The sequence below is a fragment of the Solenopsis invicta genome, chromosome 8, assembly GCF_016802725.1.
Source record: "Solenopsis invicta isolate M01_SB chromosome 8, UNIL_Sinv_3.0, whole genome shotgun sequence".
In the NCBI taxonomy this organism is placed as follows: Eukaryota; Metazoa; Arthropoda; class Insecta; order Hymenoptera; family Formicidae; genus Solenopsis; species Solenopsis invicta.
The window spans coordinates 4,420,807-4,441,136 of NC_052671.1; the positions used below are offsets into that span (position 1 = coordinate 4,420,807).

At 39.8% G+C, this 20,330-nt stretch overlaps 4 protein-coding genes across 8 annotated transcripts in view; 2 read left to right on the forward strand and 2 right to left on the reverse strand.

The window, feature by feature from the left end:
- LOC105203134 (probable cytochrome P450 4aa1) overlaps positions 1-20,330 on the reverse strand; it is a 58,540-nt gene that overhangs the window by 16,196 nt on the left and 22,014 nt on the right. The gene's annotated exons all lie outside the window — the stretch shown is intronic.
- LOC120358355 lies at positions 493-1,916 on the forward strand. Its single transcript, XM_039452351.1, has 2 exons — positions 493-920; positions 1,185-1,916. The coding sequence occupies exons 1-2, from the start codon at positions 708-710 to the stop codon at positions 1,824-1,826; spliced, it is 855 nt and encodes a 284-aa protein (XP_039308285.1). The 5' UTR covers positions 493-707; the 3' UTR covers positions 1,827-1,916.
- LOC105199588 lies at positions 1,879-6,159 on the reverse strand. Of its 2 annotated transcripts, XM_039452350.1 has the most exons (4): positions 5,275-6,159; positions 4,793-4,945; positions 4,282-4,478; positions 1,879-3,753 (listed from the first exon to the last, which is right to left on the reverse strand). In XM_039452350.1, the coding sequence occupies exons 2-4, from the start codon at positions 4,921-4,923 to the stop codon at positions 2,756-2,758; spliced, it is 1,326 nt and encodes a 441-aa protein (XP_039308284.1). In that variant the 5' UTR covers positions 4,924-4,945; positions 5,275-6,159; the 3' UTR covers positions 1,879-2,755. The 2 variants fall into 2 exon arrangements, with proteins under 2 accessions (XP_039308284.1, XP_011165047.1); XM_011166745.3 differs by lacking the exon at positions 5,275-6,159 and having other exon boundaries at positions 4,793-5,112.
- On the forward strand, positions 19,021-20,196 carry LOC105199599. The gene has a single exon (XM_011166756.1). It carries the CDS (start codon positions 19,021-19,023, stop codon positions 20,194-20,196), a length of 1,176 nt encoding a protein of 391 aa, XP_011165058.1.

Here is a 20,330-nt window from a genome sequence, read left to right on the forward strand (position 1 = left end):
CTGTAATATGTTGGTTGTCCTGAAAAATATTGAATATCTTAAAATTTGTGTAAAGAGTATAGTTTTTGTAAATTTTCTAAAATAATGATTATATGATAGTAAATTTTTTGGAAATTTTTAAATATTTTAATTACAAATAAATTATAAATATTAAAAGTATTTATATAAAAGGATTATATTTATATAAAGGAATGTAATTTCAAGAACATTTTGGAATAATAAAAATCAAATTTTATATTTCTATATAAAAGTGTAAAATGCTCATTAATTATGCAGTTCTCTTTAAATATGTTACAATGAAAACTTGAGTATTAAAGTTTTATCAATAAAAGCATGTTTAATTTAAATTACTTCTTATTTGTTATTTAGAAAACGATGGTTAAGTTTCAATATTAAAGTTTTAGTATTAAAAGATATTAAAAATCAAATAGCTCGCCTTAGTCTTTTCAAGTTAAAGAATTTGTTTACAATAGGGTCGTTGCGTAAAAAAATTATATTTTATTATCTAAAAGACTTTTCCGTAACAAATTGTAGAAAACAAATTTTTTTCAAAAATATTAATAATTGACTGAGTTATAATAAAATGAAAATTAAGACCGTTTGAAACGGTACCTTCTTCGCGCGCTTGCTACGTGACGTCATATGCTGGTACGCACGCAGGCTACGACCGTACAGCACACACGAAGGATACATTTAGTTGGCCGAATATGGAAAATATTGCTACCAATTCAAAAAAAGAGTCGTATAAGTGGTGTTTTGTACCTAAGTGTACTAATACAAGTATCAAAACACCGAATAAAATATTTTTAACAGTGCCACGTGATATAAAACGTCGAAAAACATGGATGAGAATGGCTAGACGTGATGATGTGACGAATCCACCAACAAGTTGTTTGTTCTGCTGTGAAGATCATTTTAACGTAATTATGATATATTCATGATTTATATAGAATATACATAATAATAATATACATAATCAAAATTATATTTATAAAGAACATATTTTGTATATTCAATTAGTTGAACATTACATTTAATTTTTTGTGTTATATTAAATTAAATAAGAATGCCTTTAAATATTTACTTAAATGTATTCTTACTTTATTAAATCAATAAATATAAATAAATTTTAATTCAATATAAAAATACTTTTTTGTATTTTTTACATATTTATTACATATTAGTTACAGGAAGACATAGACAATTATTGTAGATTTAAAATAATGGGAGGACGAATTCAATTGAAAAAAGACACGGTTCCACATATTTTTGATTGTCAGGATAGACAGAATACAAGTGATAAAGCTGATATGAAACCGGGAGCTGCAAAACGGAAAAGAATACAAACTTTGCAGGATATGGAAAAGGAAGTATCAGAGAAAACAATGGCTAATGAAATAGATGCAGGATGTTCTATACAAACAGTGATGGATGCTACTGATGATGCTTTAATACAAGAAAGTATGGATATTGATGAGAGGGATAATTTCGAAATACGATTTAAAGATGTTGGTATACAAGCAAAGCCACGTTTCAGAAGTAAAGCTATTCTTTGCAAACCTATAAGTAAAGACATGGCCTGTTCTCCTATTAAACAAAATATAAATGCAGAAAAAAGTGGTATTGATAAATCCAGCAGTAATATTACTGATGATACTATCGATAATATTACATCGATAAGTGAGGATACTTTGAAGAGTACCGATGAATATTTTCCTTCGAAAGAATACACGAGTGAAGAATTAAAAACGCACAAAACAGAATCAGACAATATTACGAGAGAGTTGAAGCTTTCCATTATAAAAAAAAACCTAAAATGTATATAGGTATTCCAGAGCAGTTTTTATATGTCATAGATCTTTTGCACAACAAGACAGGTTTAATTTATACAGACATATATTTAACATTAACTAAAATTAAAATGAATGATACGTTTTCTCGTTTAGGCGATGAATTTGGCATGTCTGCTAGTCATGCAAATAGAATTTTTAATAAGTCTGTTCCATTAATAGCAAATTGTTTAAGGTCTCTTATTTTTTGGCCAAAAAAGGATACTATACAGTTTTTACTTCCTATACCATTTCGAGCAAGATATAGTAATGTACAGTCTATAATTGATTGTCTAGAAATAGAAATTCAAAAACCTTCTAATGCAGTATATCAAGCTCTAACGTGGTCAGATTACAAAAAATGCAATACTTTAAAATATTTAATATCTTCTACGCCAGATGGAATGATCAATTATATTTCTTGCGGTTATGGAAGAAGAACAACAGACGCGTTTATCGTGGAAAATTGTGGCTACTTAGATGTAATACCTCCGGGATGCGGAATTATGGCAGACCGTGGATTTAAACATATCGAGCATTTAATAACACAAAAGGAATGTGTATTGATTAGACCTCCCAGCGTTGCGAGTTCTGTTAAACTATCAAAAGCAGAAGTGATGCAAACTAAAAGGATTGCAAGTTTACGAATACATATTGAACGAGTAATAAGAAGATTGAGAGAATTTAATTTTCTTCAACCTCATTCCTGCATTCATCATGAAGCCATTAGTAAAACTGATAATATTATTATTATTGCAGCAGCACTTATTAATTTACAACAACCAATTATAAATCAGTAAGAAGAAAATATTAAAATGAGTTTTGTAACGCAATATTTTAATTATTTTATTCCCAACTAGCATATATCTTGCTCGAAATGATATTTTTCAATACATTCTTTTATATTTGATTACATGTTTTCTTTTCTATTTTTGTACAGATTCTAAAAGTAATGGAAAAATATTTTTTTCCCAGAATTTTGATGAATTGGATATTATATTTTTAGTGTAATCGGAATCATAATCCACCCATACAAGTTTCACTTCTTTGGATGTCTCAAAATCAAATTTCGCCACGCAAAATAAACCTTTAGTTCGATTGGCAAACATCATTTGAATTTGCATTTGGGAATAAAACTTCTTTGCTATTGATCCATTCTTACATATATATCTGTCTTCAGATTTTTCGGTTAACGGGCATTTAACCTCGACGATGTAATCTTTCGTATAAGAATCAGGAGACGCTCCAAATATAGGGTAATCAGGCAACAATATTAAACCAGTTGGGTAAAATTCCGTCCCCAACTTTTTCTCGACTACGTGTAAAACTTCTCGTTCAAGATTTCTTCCTCGTCTCATCGCTTCAGTCTCTATTAATTTTACTGCACCTATAACTCTTTCAACGTACGAACCGTTTGTAGTTTTACAGTTTGTAGCTTCATATATGGTCGAAGCTGTAATTCTTCCATAGCGTAGTTCATACCATAGCGAACAGGAACTTTGTTCTTTTGTAGCTTTCGCAGCTTCAATGCACAAATTTAAGCTCATGTGTTGCTTTGCAAAAAGTAAAAAGTCAGTAACATTTCTTTTATCTCGATCACTACAGCTACAATATTTTAAAAGAAGAAAATGTAATGATAATGATTTTAAAGAATTGTCGTAATTATGTATGAAATGACGCGTAATTTGACTGTCGAGTTTTCTTGCTTTAGCTATTTCGATGAAATCTTCCAAAAAATTTGTATTTAATACTGTAGATTCTTCATATTTGCTTCTACTCAACACCTTCGCAGTTACACATTTTAATGATGTTCCTATTGACGACATTGTGGGACGCTTCCAATAACATGCTATAGATGTTGGAGCAGGTTCTTCGCTTCTTCGATGTGCCCACATTAAAAATGCTATGGCGTGCTTGCAACCACCTAAAATTACCATATATTTGGAGCAACTTGTATAATAACATGAGTAAAATTTAAAATGATTGGTTCACTTCTTCATCGCCTGAAAAACTGTCAATAATTTCAAATAAAAAATATTAAAATTTATTTAACGTTATTTATTTAGTTATAATATAAAATAATTATTTATATATAGTTATAATTAACACGAAAATAATTAATAACAAATTTCTTTATTTTATTCAAATTATAGAAATGCCAAATGTTTCACTTCTATTTTAGTTAATATTTGTCGTTGGCTAGATCATTATTTATACTATTCAAAAAAATATCTCTTATTTATAATATTCATAAAAATATGTTATATTATCATAACTTGTTTCTAGCAAAAAGCAGTTATTATAATAAATTAATGCAGTAATAAAATCTACATTCTTTACACAGCCTAGCTAAAATCTTTTACGATGATGTTAGAGCAACAAACAAGTACTATGTTTTATATAGTTTTAATATAATATTTTTAGACAAATTTTGAGTAAAAGTAAATCTCACCTGAAGAAGCTGCACAATCAAAGCATTGTGCACTTTTAATTTCATTTTGTCTTTCATCAATTATTAATTCAACTGCGTATGCCTTGTTACGAACTTTGTGTTCAGGGCATATTTTAGCACGAATGGTACACATTCTTTTTTGACGACATATCTCCACATATCCAATTGCTTCGTCACCATACCTTTCCTGACTTGCTCTAACAAATAAAATAATACATATAATATTTAAACGTTTAAAAAATTATTGAGCACAATATGTCAGAGCTATTTGACAGGTGCAATAAAAAGTAAGGTTAGAATTCATTGTTCTAACAAAATAATCTATAGATTTTTCATTATACATTAATCTAAATATAAATCGAATAAGCTGGAGATTGTAAAAATTATTAGCACTAACCGTTTACATAATCTTATTAACCTATATTTTTGTCAGTTCGAATTCCTATTATTAATCTAAACATAGTTATAATTGATGAATGTTCATATAACAAATACTTAAAGATTCATATACCTATGCATTTTAACTCCTCGAGATTCAGCTATATTGAGTGTTGGGTTGTTAGCAAAGAAATTTGAAATCATTACTACATCCACACATGGTAAATTATCCGACTGAGCTTTAACGAAACCTGGCTGTGCCATAATTCACGATTACTGCAAATCACTGCAAATCACTTATTTTGTAATATGCCAAGAATTCCAAAAACTTGCGTACACAAGATGATATTTTGGTACGTTCACAGTCAGTCTCAAGGTCCGTGGATTGGCGTTGGAGGGGAAGGAAGGTCGTTGCATCCACTTCAACGATGTGGAACGAAAATGGCGGCGGCCATACTTTTACTGCACACTCGCTCACTCACACAACTAATAGCTGTAGTACCTTACTATCTACGTACATACACTAACACTGACTCGCTGTCTCGAAAATGGCGGCTATGCAACGACCTTCCTTCCCCTCCAACGCCAATCCACGGACCTTGGTCAGTCTCATACCGTTCGGCTCGATCGTCTACCAGCATTTGACGTCACGATGCAGCCGTCCAATCAGAACTTGTTTAAGTCACGTGGTTTAAATTCGTATTTTCCAGCGTTTTTAATAAATTATAATTAATTACCAAAGTATAAAATTTTGTTTTTAATGTCATATTCATATTTACCACCCCTAATTTAGTATAAAAAAAAAGTTTCAAAGAAAAAAAAAATTTGTGTAACGATCCTATTAATTATATTTGTTAACAGTTAATTATTTTTGTTATGATTTCTCTTGTATTTTTCTAGACATATCAGTCGTGGTGCTGTAACCTTATTCAAATTGAAATGTATGAGTGAAGAAGAAAATCCTGCAAATAAATGTTGATGGTTTGTTGTCCTATAATTGTACTGTTGATGATAATCACAATGGATCTTCATAATACTAAGCGAGTAAGTACTACTTTTTCAAGCTGTGTTATTTTGTTTTTTATATATTTGTCAGATAAATAAATTTGCACTTGAAATTTTTATTTAACATTTTATGAAAAGGTCTGTTTTATTTGTGTAAATATATCTACATATTTGCAGACTATGATTTTTATGCATAATTTTGTTATGGGTTATGACATAATTTTAGATACTTTAGCTTTCCCGATAGGACAACATTTATTAAATTAAATGTAATTTAATAAATATTGTCATATAAGGAAAGCTAAATTAGCTAAAATTATGTAAAATTTTCATTGCAAATGTATAAAGTATGATTTTATGTTTTGTACTGCTATATTTTACATAAATATTATGCTGCAGTATTATCTTACTTGCGCGCACCATCCATAAATATACACTACTCAAAAAAAAATAGGGAACACTTTCCAGACACCAAAAATTAGACTATCTTCAAATGACTGTAACTCGGTAAAAAATCGTAGATAAAAAATAAAAAAAGCATTTCGAAGCTTGAAGATCCAACTTTAACGCTCTGTCAGCAGATTTTCAAAATTCTTTTAACTTCCTTGTCTTATGCAGTAAAAAAACACACCCTGTTTTGTTCCTTAAAATTTTGTATTTTTGACACTTTGCAGCTCGACCAACAAATTTTTTTCGAAGAATTCAAGTAAAGTTTCATAAACTACAACATTTTGCCTACAAAATGTTTTTTTTTAAATTTCTCTACGATTTTTTTTGACCGAGTTACGCAACTTTGAAGCTAAACCTGCATTTTTTACAAATGATATCCGATACTCCGTGAAAAATTATCGTATACAAAAAATCAAAAAACCATTTTAAAGCTCGAAGTTTCAGCTTTAACATGTTATTAATGGTTTTCAAAAATTTTTTCAATTTCTTAGTACTATGCCCCAAAAAAGATACACTGTTTTTTCCTTGAAATTACGTATTTTTAACAGCCTGTAGCTCAATAAAAAATTTTTTCTCGACAAATCCAATGCAAGTGCCATAAAGTATGACATTTTTTCTACAAAATGCTTTTTTTAAAATTTTTTCTACGATTTTTTTTTACTGAGTTACAAGACTTCGAAGAAACACATTTTTTATAGTACATTTTTCTGAAAAATGACGTCTACCGCCGACATTAGCATTACCCAATATGCACTACGTGGAGATTACCGGTCGGATATTTAAACATCGTGTGTGTGTGTGTGTGTGTGTGTGTGTGTGTGCGCGCGCGCGCGCGCGCGTGTGTGTGTGTGTGTATCACAGCAGAGATAAGGACCCCACAGTTCGTCACTTCTGCGGTATTTAATGACTCCAAACCCTCTCTGCTGTGTGTGTGTGTGTGTACACGCGCGCGCGCATGAGTGTTCAATAGTGTGTATTTCCTCCTCTCTGATCAATTACTGCTTGCAAGCGTTCTCGCATATTTATACATCTTGCAATACGATCTTGCGGAATGTTGTGCCAAATTTTCGTTAAAATTTCTCCCAATTCTTCTAAATTTTGCGGCTGTTCTTCGCGACGCCTTAATCGTCGTTCTTGGCGTCGACGAAATAAACGCTATGATCAACGTTGCGTAATGCCAGTACGATCTTACAACGGTTCCGTGATGGTGTGGGGGTGTATATCACTTACAAGACAAAGTGATCTAGTGATCATGCCTCCACGTGCATATTGGGTAATGCTAATGTCGGCGATAGACGTCATTTTTCAGAAAAGTGTATTGTAAAAAATGTGTTTCTTCGAAGTCTTGTAACTCAGTCAAAAAAAATCGTAGAAAAAATTTTAAAAAAAGCATTTTGTAGAAAAAATGTCATACTTTATGGCACTTGCATTGGATTTGTCGAGAAAAAATTTTTTATTAGGCTACAGGCTGTTAAAAGTACGTAATTTCAAGGAAAAAACAGTGTATCTTTTTTGGAGCATAGTACTAAGAAATTGAGAAAATTTTTGAAAACCATTAATAGCATGTTAAAACTGAAACTTCGAGCTTTAAAATGGCTTTTTGATTTTTTGTCTACGATGATTTTTCACGGAGTACCGATATCATTTGTAAAACATGCAGGTTTAGCTTCAAAGTTGCGTATCTGGGTCAGAAAAAATCGTAGAGAAATTAAAGAAAAATCATTTTGTAGAATGTTGTAGTTTATGAAGCATTACTTGAATTATTCGAGAAAAATTTGTTGGTCGAGCTGCAAAGTGTCAAAAATATGAAATTTTAAGAAACAAAACAGGGCGTGCTTTTTTACTGCATAAGACAAGGAAGTTAAAAGAATTTTTAAAATCTGCTGATAGAGCGTTAAAGTTGGATCTTCAAGCTTCAAAATGCTTTTTTTATTTTTTATCTACGATAATTTTTCACTGAGTTACAGTCATTTGAAAATAGCCTAATTTTTGGTGTTTGGAAAATGTTGCCTATTTTTCTTTGAGTAGTGTATTTATATTTGATAATGAAATACAGTTTCCATATGAATCTTCTTTCAATTCCATATAAAGCAAAATTTTTTTATTGCACTTTGAAATTGCTTGAAACTAGGATTATTGCATCTACATCGCTGTCTTATAATACTAAACATAAGTTCTAAATGATCTTGACTTAATTCGTAAGTGCAAATATATTATAACAAAGAATTTGGTTTTTCGCAAAGCATAATTCCCATTAAATATTTAATTGAAATACAAGAACCTAAAAATCTAGCGCTTCTACGAGAATTAATGAGCATATTTCTATATGGAGTTTTTTTAAAATTGGAAATATATTCAAAACATTTATTTAATTTTGCATACATGGTGTTTCTACTTCTAAAATTAATTCGTGCCTTATAATCGTATTGTTTCATATTTCGACTATTCTACGCAGTCCACCGGTTGAGCACGAGGTTTAACTTAACTCAGGCAATACGATACAGCGTTGAGTTGTCATGAATCATGAAGGTACTAGAGAGAGTCACGCTTAATATTTTTCGGCCCTAGTGGAATCCAACTCAACTTGGGTTATCGTAAACACCCTGAGTCTTATGAATTGCGGTATTTTATTAATCTAGTGACTTTAGATGCAAGTAGGAACTAGCGCGTCTTGCGGATTTTCTGATCGTAAGGAGACATTCGAGGGACGCGTAAAAGCATAGCGAAGTATAAGTAATGTCACCGCCGTGGTTGCAACCTTTAGCTCATAACTGTATACCTGGTAAGTTTATGATTAGGGTGGGTTATGTTACTCTCAACATCGGCCCCCGGGCCCCGAGCTACTGCTGCTTTTCCCTCCTCACCGCGCCTCACGCTTGCTATGTGAAGACAGAATGAGATAGGAGGTTCGGACCAAGACGTAAAAAAAGTTTGAAATCTCCTCTTTCGATTGATATGATTGATCAACTTTTTTGGTCAACTAGAATTCGAACGGCACGGCAGCAAAGTTTTGTTAGGGTCAATGCGACCCATATAATGTGTAAGTGAAACTTTTTTTGTGAGTATTTTACATAAAATAGCCTGACAAAATACGTTTGAACAGGTCGGTTTGCAGATGTTACTCGCATATATTCTATCTAAAGTTGGAATACTATAAAATGCTGTAGAAAAAAAAGTTTTTCCGAAATATATCATGAAACACATCAATTTTCAATTTTAGACACGATTTAATGAAAAATACCTCATATTCGCCTTGTTACATAAGTACATTTTTTAATAAAAATGACAATGATATAATTTTTTGTTGAAAGTATGAATCTTTAGCTTTAAAACGCCGTATTGTAAAGTTTTTCAAAGTTTTTTGTTGCAAAGATATGATTTTTTTTTTAAGTAGATTTTTAGATGCCCAAAAATACCTCATATTCTCCATGTTACATAATTATACTTTTTAGAAGGAATGACTTTGCCAAATTTTATTTTGAAAGTGTGATTCTTTAGCTTTAAAACGCCGTATTTGAAAATCCTTAAACGTTTTTTGTTGAGAAAATATGATTTTTTGAAGGAAAAGTAGATTTTTAACCAATTTCTCATTTTTGCTTAATGGTTTTTTTTTATTACTTCACAAACTATCTTTCGGCAATGCCGATTGTGCAGTCACACTCCTGAGATTTTAAACTTTCGTTTTAAAAAGAAATTGTAGAAAAATATTGATTGTAATCAAAGTTATAGCTTCTCAAAGTTAGAAAAGTCTCCCAGACCCAAAAATGTGTTTTCGTATTTTACAGGATCGGTATGTTTGATTTGTCCCCCGGACAATATGGATTCCGAGAGGCGCGATCGACTGTCGATGCGATCAGACAGGTTCGGTCCCTCTCGGAGTCCATCACGGGGGACGGGGGGGGGGTGGCGTTGGCGATATCCCTGGATTCAATAGTATCCCTTGGGGCGAAGTAGTGGCGGCGCTTAGCGAGCATAACCGCCTGCCGCCCTACCTCGTCGCCATCGTTCGGGACTACTTCCGGGACAGGGTGCTGGAGTTCTGGGATAAAACCAGACTCCAGCAGCGGAGGGACATGTCGTGTGGCGTTCCGCAGGGGTCTGTGCTGGGCCCCCTGCTATGGAACGCCACGTACAGTCATGAGCTAAAAGGTTGCAACACATTTTCTTTGATGGTTTTTGGAATGTAGACTTGCTCATTGATCGGCGAACGTAATTGGTTGGATCCACAGGTAAGAACCAATTACGTTCGCCGTTTGATGAGCAAGTCTACATTTCAAAAACAATCGAAGAAAATGTGTTGCAACCTTTTAGCTCATGACTATACGACAAAGTGCTCCGTGTGGCCCTCCCCCTAGCTGCCACCTAGTCGGATATGCGGATGACACGCTCGTGGTGGCCAGGGGAGCCTCCTGGGGAAGGGCGGTTGCAATTGGCAACTGGGCAGTGGCCTGCGTCGTCGGCTCCATTAAGAGCCTGGGCCTGCGGGTGGCCCCGGAGAAGACGGAAGCCATATTCTTTCATGATGGCTTCTCCGGGGTACCGCGTGAGGCCTTCGTCCGGGTGGACAACACCCGAATCCGAGTGGGGGCAACCCTCAAGTATCTGGGGTTGCAACTGGACGGTCGCTGGGCCTTTGTCGAGCACTTCGACAAACTGGCCCAGCAATTGGGCAGGAGGACGGACGCCCTCCTGGGGTTGATGCCCAACCTCCGAGGTCCGGGAGTCGGTGCGAGGCGCGCGTACGCCTACGCGGCCATGGCCGGGGCCCTGTACAGAGTCCCGGTCTGGTTCCGCGAGGCGCTGGCCAGCCGCCGCATACGAGACGTGCTGCACGCAGAGCAGCGGCAGCTGGTGCGAAGGATTGTACGCTCGTATCGCACCGCCCCCAGCGCGGCGATCATGGTATTGGCGGGGCTCCCCCCGGCGGAATTTACGGCCGACGCTCTGGCATGGTCATATGCCAGATCGAAGACCGTCCGCCTGCAGGGGGGAGTGGTTACCCCCAGGGTCGCCGCGCTACTACGGGAGAGAGCACGTTGGCGGGGCATGAGAGCTTGGCGAGAGAGCCTCGTCAGCGACCCGCCGGCGGCAGGATCTCGGATCTTGGAGGCCGTCCTACCCCACTTGGACGAATGGGTGGGCCGCCCTTGGGGCGGCTTGTCCTCCCGGATGACACAGGTGCTCACCGGGCATGGCTACTTCGGTGAGTACCTGTGCAGGATACGGAAGGAGTCGACGACTCAGTGCCATCATTGCGACGCCGACAGGGACTCCGCGCAGCACACGCTAGAACACTGTCCAGCGTGGGAGGAGCTGCGCGGAGCCCTGAGAAGTGTAATCGGCGACGATCTCTCCCTGCGGGCCATCATTAACCAGATGGTCAGCAGGGAGAGCGCCTAGGTAGCGGTCTCCTCCTTCTGCGAGCAAGTAATGCGGCAGAAGGAGGAGGCCGAAACTATAAGAGAGCGGAGGCCGGGGGGGGACGAATGCCCTCCGGCGAAGATTACGATGACAGGGTCGGCGGGGACGGGGGTCATGACCAACCCTGGCTCCCTCCCCGACCGCCCAGAAGAAGAAGAAGGCCCGCCCCCCGGGCCGCAGCGAGCCCGTCTGCCAAAAGGTGGCGGGGGGGCGGACGACCAGTTGCTGTCGCCCCCTCCCTCCCCAAAATAGAGGAGGAGAGGGGGAACGGCAGCGCAAATATGGAGAGGAGGCGACCCTCCTCCCCTGCGGCTGATGGACCCGCCTTTGGGACACGCAGCCGTGGGAGGAGGGCTCCTCGCACTGACGAACCCGGCGAGGCAGACCCGACCTGACGGTCCAGGGGGGGCGACCCTGCGATGTAACGCGGAGTCGCCCCCCCACTGCCTCGACGGGCTGGTGGGAAGGATCTTCCTCCCCCTCCCTCAGGGTAGTAGGAGGACCGCGCCGCCATTTTAAAACGCGGCGCGAAGAGGCCCGTGGATACGGCGGGGGCCGGATCCCCCGTGCCTTACCCCCAAAATACCAGAGGAAGAGACGGGAGGGGGGATGGTGTCCCCCTCCCCCGACCTAGGGCAGACCAGGCCCTCAAGCCCAGCCAGGTGCGTCCATGGTTAGGAGTCGGCCTAGGCCGACCAGGTCCGGGGGGCTCCGGAAGCATGCTGCACGCGTTCCCGGAGCCCCCCAGTCGTGGACCAGGGCAGGACACCCGGAGAGGTTTTAGTGGGTAGGCCCTCGCCGGCACGTCGTCAGCGGGGGAGAGCCCCACATAACCACCAGGCCTCCCCCGGGGCCTGGGATATGCGGTAACGCATTTCCTCTTCGTGAACAAAAAAAAAACAAAAAAAAGATCGATGTGTTTAAGGGTTAAAATTCTGATCAAAAGTCAATAATATATTGTTTATTCTCTATAAAATGCATTTTCTTTATCTTACTTTTTAGTCATTTTAGATAACAAGCAGACGTAATTTGACGTTATTTTGATGTCAAAATAACGTTTTTGACATTTTATTAATGATATATTATTGACGTCAAATAACGTCAGTTTATTACCTGGGATATTAGAAAAAAAGTAGAGGTTTACTAACAAAGGATAGCAAATTTTTAAAATATGTCAAAATAAAAATATGCATTTTATCATAAACAATACATTTATGACTTATTAGAATTTTGAAAGTTATCTTTTTTTACACAAAAAAATTTAAATAATGTATATCATTGTTTGCACATTAAATCTTGATTATTTTGGAAATCGAACAATTGGCTTGAGGTGTTTTCAGTATCCAAAATTTTATATTGCGTGTACAACTTACCCAAGTAAAAATTTTATATATAATTATACCGGGTGTCCCAGACCACCCGTCCCACCCGATTTTTTCATAAACGCGACATTTTAAAGAAAAATGTTTCAGACAAAAGTTGTAGGGTTTTAAAAGATCTATTTACTGATTTTATCAGTTTGACCTTGGATGGCGTCGCCAAGGTCAGATCAAAATAACATTAACTTTTTTAAATAGGATACCTCATTTTTGGTTCCAGAATCTAATAGCTGGTGTCAAGACCTTTCCAAAACACTATAAGAAAGTTTATTTTTGTTGAGTACTTTCCGAGTTGTGAGGCTTGAAAGTTACGGTGTACTGTAACCTTCAAGCGTCATAACTCGGAAAGTCCTTAACCAAAATAAACTTATTTATAGTGTTTTGGAAAGCTCTCGAAATCGACTACAAGAAAATGCAATGAAAAATATAAGCAGAGGACACCGACTTCGCCCATGGTATCACGTCGAATAATGCTTTCTCTCTCGACCCAGCGTCGAGCGAGGAGGATGCACTATCGTAAAGCCCCCCACCACTTTCCGCCCGCACCCCGATCGTCGCCGCGCAGCCTAGACACACGTACGAGCGCGGCTCCGCGTGTGTGCGGCAGCCGAGCGCTAGCGTCGAGAGACACCATTTCTGCCGGTGCGTGTACCTATAGTCCTACGCGTAGAGTTTTGAAGATACCTAATTACCGAGATCTCTAACATTCGGTACAGCTCTATGATGCCGTTTATTCTTGATTTATTAATATTAATCTTCATTTAATGTTGATTATTGTAGCAATAAAGTAATTTTCACGAAAAAGCACCCTTACATACCACTCCTAAAAGTCATTGCTTAGAATTCATAATATTACGCAACTCGTCACCAATTCACGTTTTCTAATAAGCAACCCGGTCGTAAGCGTAATTTGTAGTTATGCCTTACCCGAACGAAGAAGCTGCGTTAATGATGTCAGTTTTGGGTAGAGCTGGAAGTTTTCGAGCAGCTGAAATAATGTGGCGAAATGAATATCCCGATCATACACCACATTCGCGCAAAGTTTTCAGTCGCTTACAACGTCGAATAATTGTAAAAGATATTGTTCAGCCGGATCATAATAAGGGAAGGCAAATTCATCGATCAATTCGTTCAGTAAGAGCACCTGATGTAATTGCATCTGCCTTTGTAACCCCGAATGATTCTTTAAAGCGACGAGCAAGAGATAGTGGAATAAGTCGAAGCACGATCAGTCGAATTTTTCGTGAAAATTCATTCCATCCATATCGAATGTCACTTCACCAGGCCATGACATTGAACGATCATAGACAAAGACTGATATTCTGTAATTGGATTACTCAACAATTACCTAATTTCCATAGAAGTATTTTATTTTCTGATGAGTGCACCTTTAAAAGTGACGGCGAAATAAACACACATAATTTTCGTTATTGGGCACAAGAGAATCCACATTGGTATCGAGAAATGGATCATCAACGTATCTGGAAAGTCAATGTTTGGTGCGGAATTGTTGATACGCATATCGTGGGACCATTTTTCTTTCAAGAGAATTTAAACCGTTTTTTATACGCCGATTTACTCGAAAACGAACTTCCACGTTTACTTGAAGATATTCCACTCCAATTACGTCTAAATATGTGGTTTCAACAGGATGGATGTCCCGCCCACACGTCTGTCATTGCTCGTCATCAACTGAACCGCATATTTCGCGGCCGATGGATAGGTAAACATGGTCCACATAATTGGCCACCACGATCACCGGACCTTACAATTTTAGATTATTATTTGTGGGGACGAATAAAAGACCTTGTATACCGCGAACGACCTACGACTGCAGAAGATATGAAAAACAGAATTCGACAAGTCATTCAGTCTCTAGATACTGACGAAATTCGTCGGGCGACGGATGATTTCCAAAGTAGGGTAACAGCCTGTATAAATGCACGTGGTGGACATTTTGAACATCGAGACTGAACAACATGCGTATGCACAAAGGTGACGGCAAGGGGAACCACCTTATGAAAGCACCCCGACAAAGGTGACGGCGAGGGGAACCACCTTAAAAAAGCACCCCGATAAGGTGTAAGTACGATCTTGTTACCTACACGTGGTACACCTCAGGTAACGCTAATACCTACAGGCGGCACCGATTATTTCGTTTTTACATTTTAAAAATGTTACTTTGACTTATACCTTTATGCCCAAGATCGATCTCAAGGTCGAATTCAAGATCATCATCAGGTTGATCCCTCGAAATCATGCAAATTTTGTCTGAGCCATTTTTTTGTACAAGCACATCCCTACGTTTTAAAAGGGTGGGACGGGTGGTCTGAAACAGGTATATTTTTCATTGCATTTTCTTGTAGTCGATTTCGAGAGCTTTCAAAACACTATAAATAAGTTTATTTTGGTTAAGGACTTTCCGAGTTATGACGCTTGAAGGTAACAGTACACCGTAACTTTCAAGCCTCACAACTCGGAAAGTACTCAACAAAAATAAACTTTCTTATAGTGTTTTGGAAAGGTCTTGACACCAGCTATTAGATTCTGGAACCAAAAATGAGGTGTCCTATTTAAAAAAGTTAATGTTATTTTGATCTGACCTTGGCGACGCCATCCAAGGTCAAACTGATAAAATCAGTAAATAGATCTTTTAAAACCCTACAACTTTTGTCTGAAACATTTTTCTTTAAAATGTCGCGTTTACGAAAAAATCGGGTGGGACGGGTGGTCTGGGACACCCGGTATATGATCATATCTAAATCATCACATATAATCATGTATAAAATTTGTCTCTATATGATCATGTATGAACATATACAAATATAATATAAAAAAATTTATTTATAAATATTTACTTTAATATTGTCAAAAACAGTTTTCTTAATGTCAAATCTTAAATAAACTAGAAATGTTAATTAAAGTAAAAAAAATCGGAAATCTTTTTCAAGAATTTTTTTTTGGTAATCTTCAAGCGGCTATTCATCCAAGTCGTAACCTCGCCCAATGTTGCTTGATCTGTAAGACTGCTGCGAACTGATGCCTGTTGACGATCTGTGAACATTTATTGTTAACACATGTATATCGAGTCAACGGCACCGGCTCACGATGTGGAGTTCCGCGCCTCCACCAAGCGATCTTGGCGTGAGTCGTTGCCACCGCCGCAACAACACCGCGATATTAATGGCAGCGCGTTGTGATCGCGCCGTAGTACAGCTGTACCGCGCGCGCGAATTGTCATTGGGCCCGTAGCCGCGGCAGCGGCCTTCGACAAGGCCACACCGGCTTGTAAACAGGGATTCCATATTTGGAGATATTTGGCTCGGAATCACCTACTTGTATATAGCTCGCGATTCTTCGTCCGTCCGTCCAAGCGTTATATTTTCTGTTTCATCCGTCCGCGCGTTATTTTTCCGTCTTGTCCGTCCGCGCGTAGAGATAAGTTTAACGTCACGTCCGTCCGCGCGCCGCGTCCGCAAACGCTATACTGTATCTTCGTTTCCGGGCTAAATAAACTGAGTTATTTGTCAACTTTCAAAACCAGTTTAGTTCTCTCGGCAACCTACCCGCGTCCTCGTCCACTGAGATAAGACCGCCCGTGCCCGGAACTCAGGTCGTTACATGGCGCTCGAACAGGGACCGTTTCCGTTTCCGTCTACGGAGAACTAGACCCGCACCGAACCGATGCTCCGGAGCTGGATATATCGTATCGGCCGCGCCAAACTCGTCCGTCAACTCCGACACGCCGATCTCACCACCGATGGAACCGTTGACAAACTCCACCGCCGCCTCAGCGAATATTACGTATTGCACCCCGAACACGGCCGATATCATATCCGATCCGCCCGTGATTCACATCGACGCACCGGAAACGGCCGCGCCGACTGCAAGCGCCCCCCTCCCTCCGCCAAAATAATGAATCAAATCCTGTACAATACCACGTATATATCTTTTTATTTAATTCAATAAGTTTCGCGCCGTCCAGTATTCGCGCCACATCTTTAGGCTCGTCCTGCGCCTTGCGAGCAGGCATCGTCATCTCCGCGACCTTTTCCGCGATTTTCGTTCGTTTTTAGCTGCGTCTTGTCGTCAAGAGTCGTCGTTGTGAGCCGCCACGGTGCGTGTCTGTAGACGACTATTCTTGTCATCCCTTGTGAACGTTTGTAATACGCGAAAGTCTCATAAAAGGTGCACGGAGTTTCTCCTTGTCCCCCACCCAGCGAGTACACCGTATCATAAGAGCAGCGGACATCCAGAAAATACTCAACGCAGAGAGACACATGTCTTTCGGCTACGGCCGCCGAACAAACTCTGGCGGCATTCGTGGAGAGGCACAGCCTCACGATACAATTAGTCCTTCGAGCTGGATCCGCGGCACATCTGCAATTTTGCCGCTGCTAGATATGCAAAAGGGCATCTGAAAGGTTAGCTGCACACTATACAAAGTCAGCCAGCAGGAACAAACATAGGCAGTCCATCCTTGTTCGTCTTCTGCGAGAAGCGTCGAGAGGTCGACAGCTCAGGCCGACTCTCCGAGACGAAACGGCGAAGTCTACGCCGACGAGAAATCGACGACGAGGTGGCATCGGCGAGGGGGTATCGGCGACAACGGCAGGATCCTGCGAGCATCAGACCATTTCTTGCATCGTCGTTTCCCGCCATAGAGAAAGAGAGAGAGAGAGAGTGAGCGAGACGGGAAAAGCGCGCACGCGAGAGAGAGAAGGAAGACCACGGCGCCGCGCGGTTCGACGTTCAGGTGTTCGAGTGGAGACTTCCAGCACGGGCAAGCCATCTCCCTCCCCCTCCCCCCTGCCACCAGCGAACGTGACAACAAACGACTGTAAGTAAGGTTAATCATTTACAAGGTTGTGCCGATCAATATCATTAATACGGTTCTCATCGCATTTCAATATGCCGAATGACGGCGATGATCTAACGTCGCTCAAGCGTCGACGCACTACGTTGGTAGGATCGTGCACGCGTATCAACGGGTCCCGATAGCACACAAACCACTCACAATGGCAGATGCCTAGAGATTTTCCGTAGGTTGGGTTAGATAAATCAAAATGATTAATTGGTGGGCTATCGGGATGTGCGCTATCGGAACCCTCCCCACCCGCATACGTGCTTTCGTGGACGCGGTCGAGTCAATTACACCGTCTACACTAGCTCAACTCGAGGAGCGCAAAAATAAAATAGACAGTTTCTGGGCAGAATACGACGTCGTGCAAACTAAGCTAGAGTTATTGGACATTGCGGAAGAGGATCATCGCATTTCGTTCAAGGATTTCTACTATACGATATCGGCCAAGTTGCGCTAATAAATCCCTCGATTGTACCGCGCTCTCAGTTCGCACCATCAACTTCGAATGCCTCCACCATGTCGGAACATTTCAACTAGAGAACCTCTAGGAGAGAGAATCGCCAAGGAAGGTCACGTGACCGACTCTGTGATTAGCTGGCGGAAATGTGCAGATTTTGCATTGCGACGTCAATGCGTTGACAGGCATCATCGCGAGGAACCATCGGTGATTTCGCGTGATGCGTGCCGGCCAATGCATTGACGTCGCAATGCAAAATCTGCACATTTCCGCTAGCCAATCACAGAGTCGGTCACATGACCCCCCTTGGCGATTCTCTCTCCCAGAAGTTCTCTAATTTCAACCATATAAAATTGTCCAAGTTAGATCTCCCAAAATTTATGGGAAAATACGACAAATGGTTTTCGTTCTTCGATACATTTAATTCTCTCATTTATGTAAAAGCGTCGTTAAGCAACATTCAGAAGTTGCAATATTTGAGAGCATCCGTCATCGGCGAGCAAAATAATCTGCGCGCTAGAAATTTTCGAAGCGAATTACGAGGTCGCGTGAAATTTATTAAAACAGCGCTACAACAATAAGTGAGTCATCGTACAAAGTCATGTGAAGGCCATAATGGATTTACCGTCCATGGCCAAGGAAAACATTGTTGAATTGCGGTAAATCGCGGACGATGCAACTAGACACATTCACGCCCTTCAGGCTTTAACACGTCCTACGTCTCACTGGGACGATCTATTAGTTCACGTTTTGAGCAACAAACTCGACGCGCTTACGTTACGAGAATGGCAACTGTCATTAACGGACTCCGAATTGCCCACTCTCAAACAGTTCATCGACTTCATCGCGCATCGATGTTTGGAAATGAGCTCCAAATAAATGCCTCCTCCTCAAAAAATGCAAACGTTTTGGCGCAATCTAACGCGAGGCGCCAATCTTCGTGTGTTGCAACGGTAAAAACAAAATGCGGCTTTTGTAAGGGAGAACACCTCATGTATTATTACCAAGATTTTCTAGCATTGCCGGTTTTTCAAAGAATCTCGGAAATTTGGAAAAGAAAGCTTTGCGCTAACTGCCTGGGATTTACAGAGCATGCGTCCAGCAAATGCTTATCAGGCGGTTGTAAAATTTGCAAATCAAAACATAATTCATTGCTTCATCTTGCGACCGTCGCGACAACAAAATCCGTTGTTCCGGGATCCGCCGCGGATGAGGCCGGAGGGAGAGTTCCGACAAATTCTCCGGCCACGCTTGTTTCACACCGCGTGAGCTCTCTCGATAACAAACATGTTATGCTGTCAACCGCCGTCGTTTATGCATACGATAATCAAGGTTCACGAAAATGTTGCCGCGTGTTGTTAGACAGCGGCTCTCAAACAAACTTCATTTCGCAAAGATTCCTGGCAATGCTCAGTCTCAAAACACGTTCTCTCGACATTTCGATTTCAGGAATTAACAAAACAGCAACGAGATCATTTGGGGCAGCAGAAGTCAAACTGCAATCGCGAACAAGTTCTTTCAGTATTTTATTGGGTTGTGTCGTCACTGATCATGTAACCGACAAAATTCCAGCAATTACATTGAAGCGGGGCGCATTCAAAATTCCTCAGAATCTCAAATTAGCCGACGCTCAATTTAACGTCTCGCCAGAGATCGATGTTTTGATTGGCGCCGAGCATTTCTGGAACTTGCTCTATGTGGGACATGTCAAATCTTTTCCAATGCATCCAATCTTGCACAAGACACGATTCGGATGGATTTTGGCAGGGCAATTGGACGCCTCACCGAACTCACCACGTAAAGCGCAATCTTTTCACGCATTGATAACCAACACGCAATTGCATAATCAGCTATTGCATTTTTGGCAGGTAGAGGATGTCTCTGAAATTTTAAACAACTATTCCAATGAGGAATCTCTATGCGAGCAACACTTCTTGCAAAACGTGTCGCGAGATAGTTAGGGAAGATTTATCGTCAAGCTTCCGTTCAAGGAGCGAGCATTCGACTGTCTCGGAGATTCGAAGGACATCGCGCTAAAACGATTTCGTAATCTAGAAAAGCGATTTATTCGTGATCCTAAATTAAAGAGTCAATA

Excerpts from the sequence above, each read along its gene's own strand:
- LOC120358355 (XM_039452351.1), top strand. The coding sequence starts at position 708 with ATGGAAAATATTGCTACCAATTCAAAAAAAGAGTCGTATAAGTGGTGT. Across the intron at positions 921-1,184 it reads GCTGTGAAGATCATTTTAAC|TTACAGGAAGACATAGACAA; the intron begins GTAATTATGATA and ends ATTACATATTAG.
- LOC105199588 (XM_039452350.1), bottom strand. The coding sequence starts at position 4,923 with ATGGCACAGCCAGGTTTCGTTAAAGCTCAGTCGGATAATTTACCATGT. Across the intron at positions 4,479-4,792 it reads CGAGGAGTTAAAATGCATAG|AGCAAGTCAGGAAAGGTATG; the intron begins GTATATGAATCT and ends TTTATTTGTTAG. Across the intron at positions 3,754-4,281 it reads TGATTGTGCAGCTTCTTCAG|GTGGTTGCAAGCACGCCATA; the intron begins GTGAGATTTACT and ends TGGTAATTTTAG.
- LOC105199599 (XM_011166756.1), top strand. The coding sequence starts at position 19,021 with ATGGCAACTGTCATTAACGGACTCCGAATTGCCCACTCTCAAACAGTT.